The sequence below is a fragment of the Haematobia irritans genome, chromosome 1 (genome assembly GCF_050003625.1).
Source record: "Haematobia irritans isolate KBUSLIRL chromosome 1, ASM5000362v1, whole genome shotgun sequence".
NCBI classification, from domain to species: domain Eukaryota; kingdom Metazoa; phylum Arthropoda; class Insecta; order Diptera; family Muscidae; genus Haematobia; species Haematobia irritans.
In genome coordinates, this window is record NC_134397.1 from 218,397,923 (window position 1) to 218,411,860 (window position 13,938).

Consider the following 13,938-nt stretch of genomic DNA (forward strand, 5'->3'; position numbering starts at 1 on the left):
ATATTGTTAAAATTTTATTTCTATAGAAAATTTTGTCAAATTTTTATTTCTATTGAAAATTTTGTCAAAATTTTATTTCTATAGAAAATTTTCTTAAAATTTTATTATTTTATTTATATGGAAAATTTTGTTAAAATTTTATTTCTATAGAAAATTTTGCCAAATTTTTATTTCTATTGAAAATTTTGTCAAAATTTTATTTCTATAGAAAATTTTCTTAAAATTTTATTATTTTATTTATATGGAAAATTTTGTTAAAATTTTATTTCTATAGAAAATTTTGTCAAAATTTTATTTCTATAGAAAATTTTGTCAAAATTTTATTTCTATAGAAAATTTTGTCAAAATTTTATTTCTATAGAAAATTTTATCAAAATTTTATTTCTATCAAAAATTTTATTTCTATAGAAAATTTTGTCAAAATTTTATTTCTATAAAAAATTTTGTTAAAATTTTATTTGTATAGAAAATTTTGTTAAAATTTTATTTCTATAGAAAATTTTGTTAAAATTTTATTTCTATTAAAAATTTTGTCAAAATTTTATTTCTATAAAATATTTTGCCAAAATTTTATTTCTATAGAAAATTTTGTTAAAATTTTATTTCTATAGAAAATTTTGTCAAATTTTTATTTCTATTGAAAATTTTGTCAACATTTTATTTCTATAGAAAATTTTCTTAAAATTTTATTTCTATGGAAAATTTTGCCAAAATTTTATTTCTGTCGAAAATTTTGTCAAAATTTTATTTTTATAGAAAATTTTGTCAACATTTTATTTCTATAGAAAATTTTGTCAAAATTTTATTTCTATAGAAAATTTTGTCAAAATTTTATTTCTATAGAAAATTTTATCAAAATTTTATTTCTATCAAAAATTTTATCAAAATTTTATTTCTATAGAAAATTTTGTCAAAATTTTATTTCTATAGAAAATTTTGTCAAAATTTTATATCTATAAAAAATTTTGTTAAAATTTTATTTCTATAGAAAATTTTGTTAAAATTTTAGTTCTATAGAAAATTTTGTTAAAATTTTATTTCTATAGAATATTTTGTCAACATTTTATTTCTATAAAAATTTTGTCAAAATTTTTATTTCCATAGAAAATTTTATCAAAATTTTATTTCCATAGAAAATTTTATCAACATTTTATTTCTACAGAAAATTTTTTTAAAATTTCATTTCTATAGAATATTTTATCAAATTTTTATTTCTATAGAAAATTTTGTTAAAATTTTATTTCTATACAAAATTTTATTATTATAGAAAATTTTTTTCAAAATTTCTATAGAAAATTTTGTCAAAATTTTGTTTCTATAGAAATTTTTGCCAAATTTTTTTATAGAAAATTCTGCCAAATTTTATTTCTTCATAAAATTTTGCCAAATTTTATTTCTTCAGAAAATTTTGTCAAAATTTTATTTCTATAGAAAATTTTGTCAAAATTATATTTCTATAGAAAATTTTGTCAACATTTTATTTCTATAGAAAATTTTCTCAAAATTTTATTTCTATAGAAAGTTATGCCAAAATTTTTTTTCTATAGAAAACTTTGTCAAAATTTTATTTCTATAGAAATTTTTGTTAAAATTTTATTTCTATAGAAAATTTTGTCAAAATGTTATTTCTATACAAAATTTTGTCAAAATTTTATTTCTATAGAAATTTTGTCAAAATTTTATTTCTATAGAAAATTTTGTCAAAATTTTATTTCTATAGAAAATTTTGTCAAAATTTTATTTCTATAGAAAATTTTGTCAAAATTTTATTTCTATAGAAATTTTGTCAAAATTTGTTTTCTATAGAAAACTTTGTCAAATTTTTATTTCTATAGAAATTTTTGTTAAAATTTTATTTCTATAGAAAATTTTGTCAAAATTTTATTTCTATAGAAAATTTTGTCAAAATTTTATTTCTATAGAAAATTTTGTCAAAATTTTATTTCTATAGAAAAATTTGCCAAAATTTTATTTCTATAGAAAATTTTGTTAAAATTTTATTTCTATAGAAAATTTTTTCAAAATTTTATTTTTATAGAAAATTTTGTCAAAATTTTATTTCTATAGAAAATTTTGTCAAAATTTTATTTCTATAGAAAATTTTGTAAAAATTGCATTTCTGTAGAAATTTTGTCAGAATTTTATTTCTATAGAAAATTTTGTCAAAATTTTATTTTTATAGAAAATTTTGTTAAAATTTTATTTCTATAGAAAATTTGGTTAAGATTTTATTTCTATAGAAAATTTTTTCAAAATTTTATTTTTATAGAAAATTTTATCAAAATTTTATTTTTATAGAAAATTTTATCAAAATTTTATTTCTATAGAAAATTTTGTCAAAATATTATTTCTATAGAAAAGTTTGTTAAAATTGCATTTCTGTAGAAATTTTGTAAAAATTTTATTTCTATAGAAAATTTTGTGAAAATTTTATTTCTATAGAAAATTTTGTCAACATTTTATTCCTATAGAAAAATTTGCCAAAATTTTATTTCTATAGAAAATTTTGTTAAAATTTTATTTCTATAGAAAATTTTTTCAAAATTTTATTTTTATAAAAAATTTTGTCAAGATTTTATTTCTATACAAAATTTTGTTAAAATTGCATTTCTATAGAAAATTTTGTCAAAATTTTATTTTTATAGAAAATTTTGTTAAAATTGCATTTCTATAAAAATTTTGTCAAAATTTTACTTCTGTAGAAAATTTTGTCAAAATTTTATTTCTATAGAAAATTTTGTCAAAATTTTATTTCTATAGAGAATTTTGTCAAAATTTTATTTCTATAGAAAATTCTACCCATCTACCAACAATAAAAAATTTACCATGTTTGGTAGAATTCTACCAACTATATCAACTGTAACTTCAATGCCAATTTTCTTCAATTTTTTTTGTAAATGAAATCGAATTTCTCAATAAATTAAATAAATTATTTCCATGGCCCTAATTTCAGTGTTTAAAAAGTATCTCTCTCCAATAATCCTTGAAAGATAAAAATGTTTGGTCTTTATCATACAACTCACCTGTCTACAGATATACAGCACAAATGCATTATACTCGCCGTCGAGAAATATACATCGAAACTGTTCCACATATCACACATGATTGAGCCAAACATCCATTTACCGGATATTTCTACGGAAGCATTAAAGGTCATGGCACACAGAGCCACCAGCATATCCGCCACCGCCAAAGAGACCACAAAATAATTGGTGATAATCCTGTAAAGAAAACAGAGTAAAATGTGCAAAGAACACGTGAGAAATAGCAAACGATGGAAAGACATGCAATTTCAGTTAGTCCATAAACATCTTTCGCAGAAGGAACAAGACAAAGCTAAGAGGTCGATAGAGAAAAAGAGGGAGAGGGAGCGAGAGACTGGTCATAAAGTAGCAACTATTTAACCTAGAACAAGTGACAAATTGGTTATGTTCCAATTTACCACAAATGTGGCATGCAACCGCAATTACTCATTTGTAAAGGGTAAGTGCACATGAGTATGTGTGTGTATTTGTTTGTATATATGTATGGACGTGTGCTACAGTTTTATGGGTGCTGAAGTCTATTGGTGCAATGTGAATTTATCTCTATGATGACGAGGACTGTACAATACGAGAGTTATTCAATTTGTGCCAATGAATGAATTTAAATGCACTAAAGGAATAAAGCAACTTAAAAGTTACACTGCAACTATTTGTCAATTGTAGGGTGGTACAACCGAAATATATTGTACTACGTTTTCAACTTCAATTGACTTTTTAACTGGTAATATTTCGGTGATTTTTTTAGGTTTTATTAACAACAGGATGTCAATTTGGAAGTTGGGCTAAAGGGTGATACGGTCAAAATTTGGTCAAGGGAAAACGCGTGTAAATCGCTGAAATTCGTTTATTTAAAAAATCAAATTAAATTTCCTTTTCAAGTTCAATTAGTATAAAATTCAGGAAAAATATTCAGTTAGGCTTTCGCTTTTCCAAATCCGAATTGCCACCTTGTCCACCTTCTTCGCCGCAGAAAGCCAGTTTGCCTTGAACTGCTGCTCGTCCTTACCAGTTTTTTGGTCTTCTTTAGGTTCCGCTTGACAATAGCCCAGTATTTCTCAATTGGGCGGAGCTCTGGCATGTTGGGAGGGTTCTTGTCCTTGGGAACCACCTGCACGTTGTTGGCGGCGTACCAATCCATGGCTTTTTACCGTAATGGCAAGATGCCAAATCCGGCCAAAACAGTACGGAACAACCGCGTTTCTTCAGGAAAGGCAGCAAACGTTTATTCAAACACTCTTTGCGAACTTTGACAGTTTTATGTGCTTGAAAATATCTGCTACCTTTCCCCTTCCTTTTGCCGTATTCGTCGTCCATTACCACGCAGTCGAACTTCGTCAGCATCGTCGTGTACAGCCTCCGGGATCGCGCTTTGGCCGTCGTATTTTGTTTATCATCGCGATTTGGAGTTACTACCTTCTTGTAAGTCGATAGTCCGGCTCGTTTTTTGGCTCGATGCACGGTTGTAGACGATACACCCAGCTTATTTGCGGCATCTCGGAGAGAGAGGTTAGGGTTTCGCTTGAAACTACCGGCTTCCGGTTTTCGATTTCCCCCCGATCCAGATTTCCTGGCTGTCGACAAACGTTCCCCAAACACTTTAATTACATTTGTAACGGTTGATTTGGCAACTTTTAGCGATTTTGCCAGCTTTGCGTGCGATACGCTGCTCTTCTTGCTTGGACGGCATTTTGACAACTGAAGAGTGAATTCCAAAATCAAAATAGGAGCAATATTCTACACACACACACACCTTCAAAATGAGGGGTGTTCAAGTTTTTTAAATGCAAAATTCAAAGAAATACGTCAAGTTTATATTGACCAAATTTTGACCGTATCACCCTCTATATGAGTGCAAGTATTGAAATAGTTTTATCCCTTTTTTTTCAGAAATTGAAAAGCTAGGTGCATTTAAACCCATAAAGTTGTTGGAAGCCATCCAAGTGTAATGGTTAGCATGTCCACCTTTCATACAAAGGGTTATGGATTCAATCCCACTATCGACCTAACACCAAAAAATTTTTCCCCTCTCAGTAATGCTGGTGACATTTCTGAGTATTTCAAAGCTCTCTAATTGGTTTCACTGCAATTTAAGACGCCGTTCGGACTTGGCTATAAAAAAGAGGTCCCTTGTTAGTGATAAGAAGTAAGTAGTTTCACCTCTCTGATAACGCAAAGGACTAAATAGTCTAAGTGAGCCTGAAATAACGGGGTGCCACAATAGTTGAATCCTTTATATCCGATTATAAATTCTTAAGCATTACGTTTACGGATCATGAACGCAGGTTATTGCTTTGGCAACATTTCTATCCATAGTTGTGGATATTTAGGATACGGTCAGATATACTTTTTTCTAACATAGGCCCCCTATGGAATAGTTTACAATTTAGTAAATAGTGGAAAGAATTTTTCAGATACCTTGCCAACTTTCGGTCATATATAATTTTGTCATTCCGTTTGCAACACGTCGGAATATTGGTCTCAGAACCCATAAAGTAAATGTATTCTGGACTGTGCCCCAGGGAAATCAACAATAATTGATTGGTATGCAAAATTCAAGCATGGTGAAATGAGCACGGAGGACGGTGAACGCAGTGGACGCCCGAAAGATGTGGTTACCGACGAAAACATCAAAAAAATCCACAAAATGATTTTGAATGACCGTAAAATGAAGTTGATCGAGAGAGCAGAGGCCTTAAAGATATCAAAGGAACGTGTTGGTCATATCATTCATCAATATTTGGATATGCGGAAGCTCTGTGCAAAATGGGTGCCGCGCGAGCTCACATTTGACCAAAAACAACAACGTGTTGATGATTCTGAGCGGTGTTTGCAGCTGTTAACTCGTAATACACCCGAGTTTTTCCGTCGATATATGACAATGGATGAAACATGGCTCCATCACTATACTCCTGAGTCCAATCGACAGTCGGCTGAGTGGACAGCGACCGGTGAACCGTCTCCGAAGCGTGGAGAGACCCTCTGGCCTCTGTTTTTTGAGATGCGCATGGAATAATTTTTATCGATTATCTTGAGAAGGGAAAAACCATCAACAGTGACTATTAAAGGGTGATACGGTCAAAATTTGGTCAAGGGAAAACGCGTGTAAGTCGGCGAAATCGTTTATTTAAAAAATCAAATTAAATTTCTTTTTTAAGTTCAATTAGTATAAAATTCAGGAAAAATATTCAGTTAGGCTTTCGGTTTTCCAAATCCGAATTGCCGGGCCTCACGCTTGACACCTGCCATCAGATTTTGTACAGCCACCTTGTCTACCTTCTACGCCTCAGAAAGCCAGTTTGCCTTGAACTGCTGCTCGTCCTTAGCAGTTTTTTGGTCTTCTTTAGGTTCCGCTTGACAATAGCCCAGTATTTCTCAATTGGGCGGAGCTCTGGCGTGTTGGGAGGGTTCTTGTCCTTGGGAACCACCTGTACGTTGTTGGCGGCGTACCACTCCATGGCCTTTTTACGTAATGGTAAGATGCCAAATCCGGCCAAAACAGTACGGAACAACCGTGTTTCTTCAGGAAAGGCAGCAGACGTTTATTCAAACACTCTTTCACGTAAATTTCTTGGTTAACAGTCCCGGAAGCTATGAAAATGCTGCTTTTTCAAGCCACAGGTACAGATGGCTTGCAAAACCATATATTTCTTTGCGAACTTTGACAGTTTTATGTGCTTGAAAATATCTGCTACCTTTTCCCTTCCTTTTGCCGTATAAAACTCCTGCCCCGGAAGCTGCTTGTAGTCGGCTTTCACGTAGGTTTCGTCGTCCATTACCACGCAGTCAAACTTCATCAGCATCGTCGTGTACAGCCTCCGGGATCTCGCTTTGGCCGTCGTATTTTGTTTATCATCGCGATTTGGAGTCACTACCTTCTTGAAAGTCGATAGTCCGGCTCGTTTTTTGGCTCGATGCACGGTTGTAGACGATGCACCCAGCTTATTTGCAGCATCTCAGAGAGAGAGGTTAGGGTTTCGCTTGAAACTACCGGCAACTCTCTTTGTCGTCTCAGCGGCTTCCGGTTTTCGATTTCCCCCCGATCCAGACTCCTGGCTGTCGACAAACGTTCCCCAAACACTTTAATTACATTTGTAACGTTTGATTTGGCAACTTTTAGCGATTTTGCCAGCTTTGCGTGCGAGTAGCTCGGATTTTCGCGATGCGCGAGCAAAATTTTGATACGTTGCTCTTCTTGCTTGGGCGGCATTTTGACAACTGAAGAGTGAATTCCAAAATCAAAGTAGGAGCAACATTCTACACACACACACCTTCAAAATGAGCGGTGTTCAGGTTTTTAAATGCAAAATTGAAAGAAATATGTCAAGTTTATATTGACCAAATTTTGACCGTATCACCCTTTATATGGCGTTATTGGAGCGTTTGAAGGTCGAAATCGCGGCAAAACGGCCCCATATGAATAAGAAAAAAGTATTGTTCCACCAAGACAACTCACCGTGCCACAAGTCATTGAGAACGATGGCAAAAATTCATGAATTGGACTTCGAATTGCTTCCCCACCCACCGTATTCTCCAGATCTGGACTCCAGCGACTTTTTCTTGTTCTCAGATCTCGAAAGGATGCTCGCAGGGAAAAAATTTGGCTGCAATGAAGAGGTGATCGCCGAAACTGAGGCCTATTTTGAGGCAAAAACGAAGGAGTACTACCAAAATGGTATCAAAAAATTGGAAGGTCGTTATAATCGTTGTATCGCTCTTGAAGGGAACTATGTTGAATAATAAAAACGAATTTAGACAAAACAAGTATATACAGCAGTAAGTTCGGCCGGGCCGAATCTTAAATACCCACCACCATGAACCAAATATTAGGGTTTCCTTTGAAATTTCAGGAGGACTTGAGGACACAACCCGAAGATAAATTTAAAGATTTAACCTATGAGGACTATATCACATTCTGGATTTATAAGAACCATTTTTGTTTGATGTTTAGAGGAATCATTAACATCTCTTGTAAGTGTGCAAGAAAATTATAAAATAACGTCTTGATTTGAAATCTTAAATCGGTAGAAGTAAAATCTGGAAATTTTACATTGAGTTTCAAGCAATTTTCATGATCAGTGCGCCTTCTACACCCTCAAGAAGTGAAGTCGGTCTATATGGAGGCATTACCAAATGGACCGATATAAACTTAATCCGATACACGTTTTTGTGAGCCTAAAATACCAGAATATTTACAATTTCAGGCATATCAGATAAAAACTACGGTTTCTAGAAACCCAAGGAGTTAAATCGGGAGATCGTTCTTATGGGGGCTATACTAAAATATGGACCGATACTCACCATTTTCGGCACACCTCTTTGTGACCCGAAAATACCTCTAGATTTCCAATTTCAGGCAAATAGGATAAAAACTTCGGATTCTAGAAGCCCAAGAAGTAAAATTGGGGAATCGGTCTATATGGGGGCTATACCAAAATATGGATCGATACTCACCATTTTCGGCACACCTCTTTATGGTCCTAAAATACCTCTAGATTTCCAATTTCAGACAAATTGGATAAAAACTACAGTTTCTATAAGCCCAAGACCCCAAATCGGGAGATCGGTCTATATGGGGGCTATACCAAAATATGGACCGATACTCACAATTTTTTGCACACATATTTGTGGTTCTACAATACCTCTAGATTTCCAACTTCAGATAAATTGAATAAAAACTGCGGTTTCTATAAGCCCAAGAAGTAAAATCGGGAGATCGGTCTATATGGGGGCTATACCAAAATATGGACCGATACTCACAATTTTTGGCACACATATTTGTGGTCCTACAATACCTCTAGATTTCCAATTTCAGGTAAATTGAATAAAAACTGCGGTTTCTATAAGCCCAAGAAGTAAAATCGGGAGATCGGTCTATATGGGGGCTATACCAAAACGTGGACCGATACTCACCATTTTTGGCACATCTCTTTATGGTCATAAAATACCTCCAGATTTCAAATTTCAGGCAAATTGGATAAAAAATACGATTTCTATAAGCCCAAGACCCCAAATCGGGAGGTCGGTTTATATGGGGACTATATCAAAACCTGGACCGATATAGCCCATCTTCGAACTTGACCTGCCTGCAGACAAAAGACGAGCTTGTGCAAAATTTCAGCACGATTGCTTCATTATTGAAGTCTGTAGCGTGATTACAACAGACAGACAGACAGACAGACAGACAGACAGACAGACAGACAGACAGACGGACAGACGGACATCGTTATATCGTCTTAGAATTTCTCCCTGATCAAGAATATATATACTTTATATAGTCGGAAATCGATATTTCGATGTGTTACAAACGGAATGACAAACTTATTATACCCCCGTCACCATTCTATGGTGGTGGGTATAAAAATGTGTTTTTATTTCAGACTATATAAAGTATATATATTCTTGATCAGGGAGAAATTCTAAGACGACATAACGATGTCCGTCTGTCTGTCTGTCTGTCTGCCTGTCTGTCTGTTGTAATCACGCTACAGTCTTCAATAATGAAGCAATCGTGCTGAAATTTTGCACAAACTCGTCTTTTGTCTGCAGGCAGGTCAAGTTCGAAGATGGGCTATATCGATCCAGGTTTTGATATAGTCCCCATATAAACCGACCTCCCGATTTGGGGTCTTGGGCTTATAGAAATCGTAGTTTTTATCCAATTTGCCTGAAATTTGAAATCTAGAGGTATTTTATGACCATAAAGAGGTGTGCCAAAAATGGTGAGTATCGGTCTATGTTTTGGTATAGCCCCCATATAGACCGATCTCCCGATTTTACTTCTTGGGCTTATAGAAACCGCAGTTTTTATCCAATTTACCTGAAATTGGAAATCTAGAGGTATTGTAGGACCACAAATACGTGTGCCAAAAATTGTGAGTATCGGTCCATATTTTGGTATAGCCCCCATATAAACCGATCTCCCGATTTTACTTCTTGGGCTTATAGAAACCGCAGTTTTTATCCAATTTACCTGAAATTCGAAATCGAGAGGTACTTTAGAACCGTAAAGAAGTGTGCCAAAAATGGTGAGCATCGGTCCATGTTTTGGTATGGTCCCCATATAAAACGACCTCTCGATTTGGGGTCTTGGGCTTATAGAAACCGTAGTTTTTATCCAATTTGTCTGAAATTGAAAATCTAGAGGTACTTGAGGACCATCAAAAGGTGTGCCGAAAATGGTTCGTATCGTTCCATGTTTTGGTATAGCCCCCATATAGACCGATCTCCCGATTTTACATCTTGGGTTTATAGAATCCGTAGTTTATATACAACTTGCCTGAAATTGGAAATTTTTAGGTATTTTAGGTCCATAAAGAGGTGTGCCACAAATGGTGAGTATCGGTCCATATTTTGGTATAGCCCCCATATAGACCGATATGCCGATTTTACTTCTTAGGCTTCTAGAATCCGAAGTTTTTATCCAATTTGCCTGAAATTGGAAATCTAGAGGTATTTTCGGGCCATAAAGAGCTGAGCTGAAAACGGTGAGTGTCGGTCCATATTTTAGTATAGCCCCCATAAGAACGATCTCCCGATTTAGCTCCTTGAGTTTCTAGAAACCGTAGTTTTTATCCGATTTGCCTAAATTGTAAATATTCTGGTATTTTAGGCTCACAAAAACGTTTATCGGATTAAGTTTTTATCGGTCCATTTGGTAATGCCTCCATATAGGCCGACTACACTTCTTGCGTGCGCACTGATCATGAAAATTGCTTGAAACTCAATGTAAAATTTCCAGATTTTACTTCTCGGGTGAAAATCTACAGATTTAAGATTTCAAATCAAGACTTTATTTTATAATTTTCTTGCACACTTACAAGAGATGTTAATGATTCCTCTAAAACTCAAACAAAAACGGTTCTTATAAAACCAGAATCTGATATAGTCCTCATAGGTGAAAATTTTAAATTTATCTTCGGGAAGTGTCCTCAAGCCCTCCTGAAATTTCAAAGGAAACCCTAATATTTGGTTCATGGTGGTGGGTATTTAAGATTCGGCCCGGCCGAAATTACTGCTGTATATACTTGTTCTTTGTTAGACCGGGGACTTATCAGCCAACCTGTTACATGTTTTTGTCTAACTTGAATAATTCTGCACATATTTAAATTCAACATGACCAGAATCCCAATAAGGCTTTAATTTAAACAGGAAAATAACAACAACATAGGCAACAAAATTTTCCATGTTATATTTTGTGGCTACTTCCTTTCGTCAACATGTTGTTTTCTTCGCTTCATGTCCTCTAGCCATGACAGACACCTCATCAACAGATAAAATTTAATTACAATTTTTTTTCGCTCAAATAAGTATACACCCTCGAACAAAATCACCACGGGCATTTAAGACTGATATAAAAACAATAAAAACAACAACAACAAGATTCATTTCTAGAGTTTACTACTTTAGAGAGAGCGAGAGAAAGCAGGGTACATCCTTGAACCAAACCAGCGACATTGTAAATTATCATAAAAAGAACATAAATCAAAATTAAGCGTCACAGTATTATTAATGCTGCCACAAAAGTCATAAAGTCTATTAAACCACATTCATTATGGTCAATAAAGGCATTCGAAGACATACCCCCCCCCCACACACACACACACGTGCATACATACAAGTAAATAATTTTGCCTAAAGAAAAAAAGATTTTAAGGTTGGCATTTAGACACACATACATACACAGCTATTCAAACGAACTAATTTCTAATAAGGCGAAGCCAGAAATCGTGTGAAAATCACACCTGTTCAAAATCATCAAAAGAAGACGCACATACGTTTTTACTGTATCCTATGGAATGAGTTCCACACCCTCATTTTATACGGCTCATTAAAATTATGAATGTGACATAAAATGAAAGTTTTGCTTTCTTTGTATTTGTCCTAACATGTAATTAAAGTTTTGTTTTTTTGTTTTGTGGGTATTCCATATCTGCTTCTCTCAATCGCATGTGAATAGGCAGCGATTATACAGAGAGTGTTGCAAAAGGATTGTATTAGGAACAAGTAAAGATGACTTTAATTTTTGGGATATTGATTGGAAGGTATTTTCACAATGTATGTGTGGAAATTTGTTGTATTTATCCGACTTCCCTAAAATTGGGAATCTAGAGGCACTTAATTGTGCCGAAGATGCTGTGTATCGGTCCATGTTTTGGAATCTCCCATGCATAGACAGATCTTCCGATTTGACCTCTTGAGCGCCTATCCGATTTGCCAGAACTTCAAAATCTATAGCTATTTTAGGTCCGTAAATAGGTTTGGCGAGTTCGTATATACACAGACAATACAGATTGGTTGTGACAACCAAATTTATTGTCAACCTCCTTTTGGCAGTTGTAGCAACTATCAGTTGGCTATCAGTTGTGTCACCCGACTGATTCGGTCGACACAACTAATGCCTAATGTGGTATTGGTTGGGTCTGCCGACGACATTGGTTGTAGCTACCTTCATCATTCGGTTGTGTTGCCCAACCTTAATAATACTCATGGCCAAATTAAAAACCAATTCCTTCCCAATTAAATATTATATTTTATTTTATTTAAAAATATGAAATGAAAATAAATCTTAATTAATTGTAGTATGTGTAAATTATGAAAATTACAATTTATAATTTTTAGCGATTAAGTTGGTTGTAGATCAGCTCGTATATCCTTCGCCATGAATTTGCGCATCATCCTATGTGTCAAAAAAATTTTACTACAAACAAAATAAACATTGATTAATAAATTAATTAATATATGTTCGTATCGAAAACAACTAAATACGCAGAAAGATCGAACCGATATGAACTTCTGCGCTGTAATTAGAGAGCTAGAATTGAAATATGGGGTTTGTTTTATATGGGGGCTATATAACTATAGACCGATAGGGACTTTGTATGGTTGATAACGGCAATATACTGGCACAATGTACCAAATTTCAACCGAGTCGAATGAATTATGGGGCTCCGGAGGTCAAATCTGTGGATCGGATTCTATGGAGCCTATATATAATTATAGACCGATATGGACCAATTTTTCATGGTTGTTAAAGACCATATACTAACACCACGTACCAAAGTTCAATCGGATCGGATGTATTTTGCTCCTCCAAGAGACTCCCGAGGTCAAATCTGGGGATCGGTTTATATGGTGAGTAAATATAATTACGGACCGATATGGACCTAACACCACGTACCAAATTTAAACCGAATCGGATGAATGTTGCTTCTCTAAGAGGATCCGCAAGCCAAATCTGGGGTCCGTTTATATGGGGGCAATATGCATTTGCAATACCATCCGACCTACATCAATAACAACTACTTGTGTCAAGTTTGAAGTCGATAGCTTGTTTCGTTCGGAAGTTAACGTGATTTCAATAGACGGACGGACATGGCTAGATCGACTCAGAATTTCAGCACGGCTAAGAATATATATATTTTATGGGGTCTCAGAGCCATATCTCGATACCCTCCACCCCATCCTATTGTAGAGGGTATAACTAATACCCAACACAATAGAGGACACATAAGAAATTTACTTGAAGACTCATCTCGTAACATATTGCATGAACATCTGCACCTGTTTAGCTGATATGTACGTAAAATGGTGAAAATCGTTACTATTGAGATTATAGCAGATTACAAATATTTACTTTTTGCCGACATCGCCAGCTATCGAGAGAGTTTATATTTGAGAGAGTTATATTTGAGCACGGAATTAAGTTGTCAACATCTCTGGCCAGTATTTTACTAAACAAAAAGACAAAAGTTTTGATTAATTGATCAAATCACAGACTGGATGCTAGGGTTAAATACCTGTTGGAACTGTGAAGATTGGTACATTAAAGTGGTGTCTCGGAGCACTCCTTGACCATTGAGGAAGTGCATTTCTCATCCGATCTATTACATTCCGA

At 33.9% G+C, this 13,938-nt stretch overlaps 1 protein-coding gene across 1 annotated transcript in view; it reads right to left on the reverse strand.

Moving 5' to 3' along the window:
• The window catches only part of Octbeta1R (Octopamine beta1 receptor), a 100,992-nt gene that overhangs the window by 61,527 nt on the left and 25,527 nt on the right, over nucleotides 1-13,938 (reverse strand). Inside the window, exon 2 of the mRNA XM_075288440.1 lies at nucleotides 3,024-3,221. Within this exon, the coding sequence (XP_075144555.1) occupies nucleotides 3,024-3,221 (198 nt within the window). The remainder of the gene's footprint in view (nucleotides 1-3,023; nucleotides 3,222-13,938) is intronic.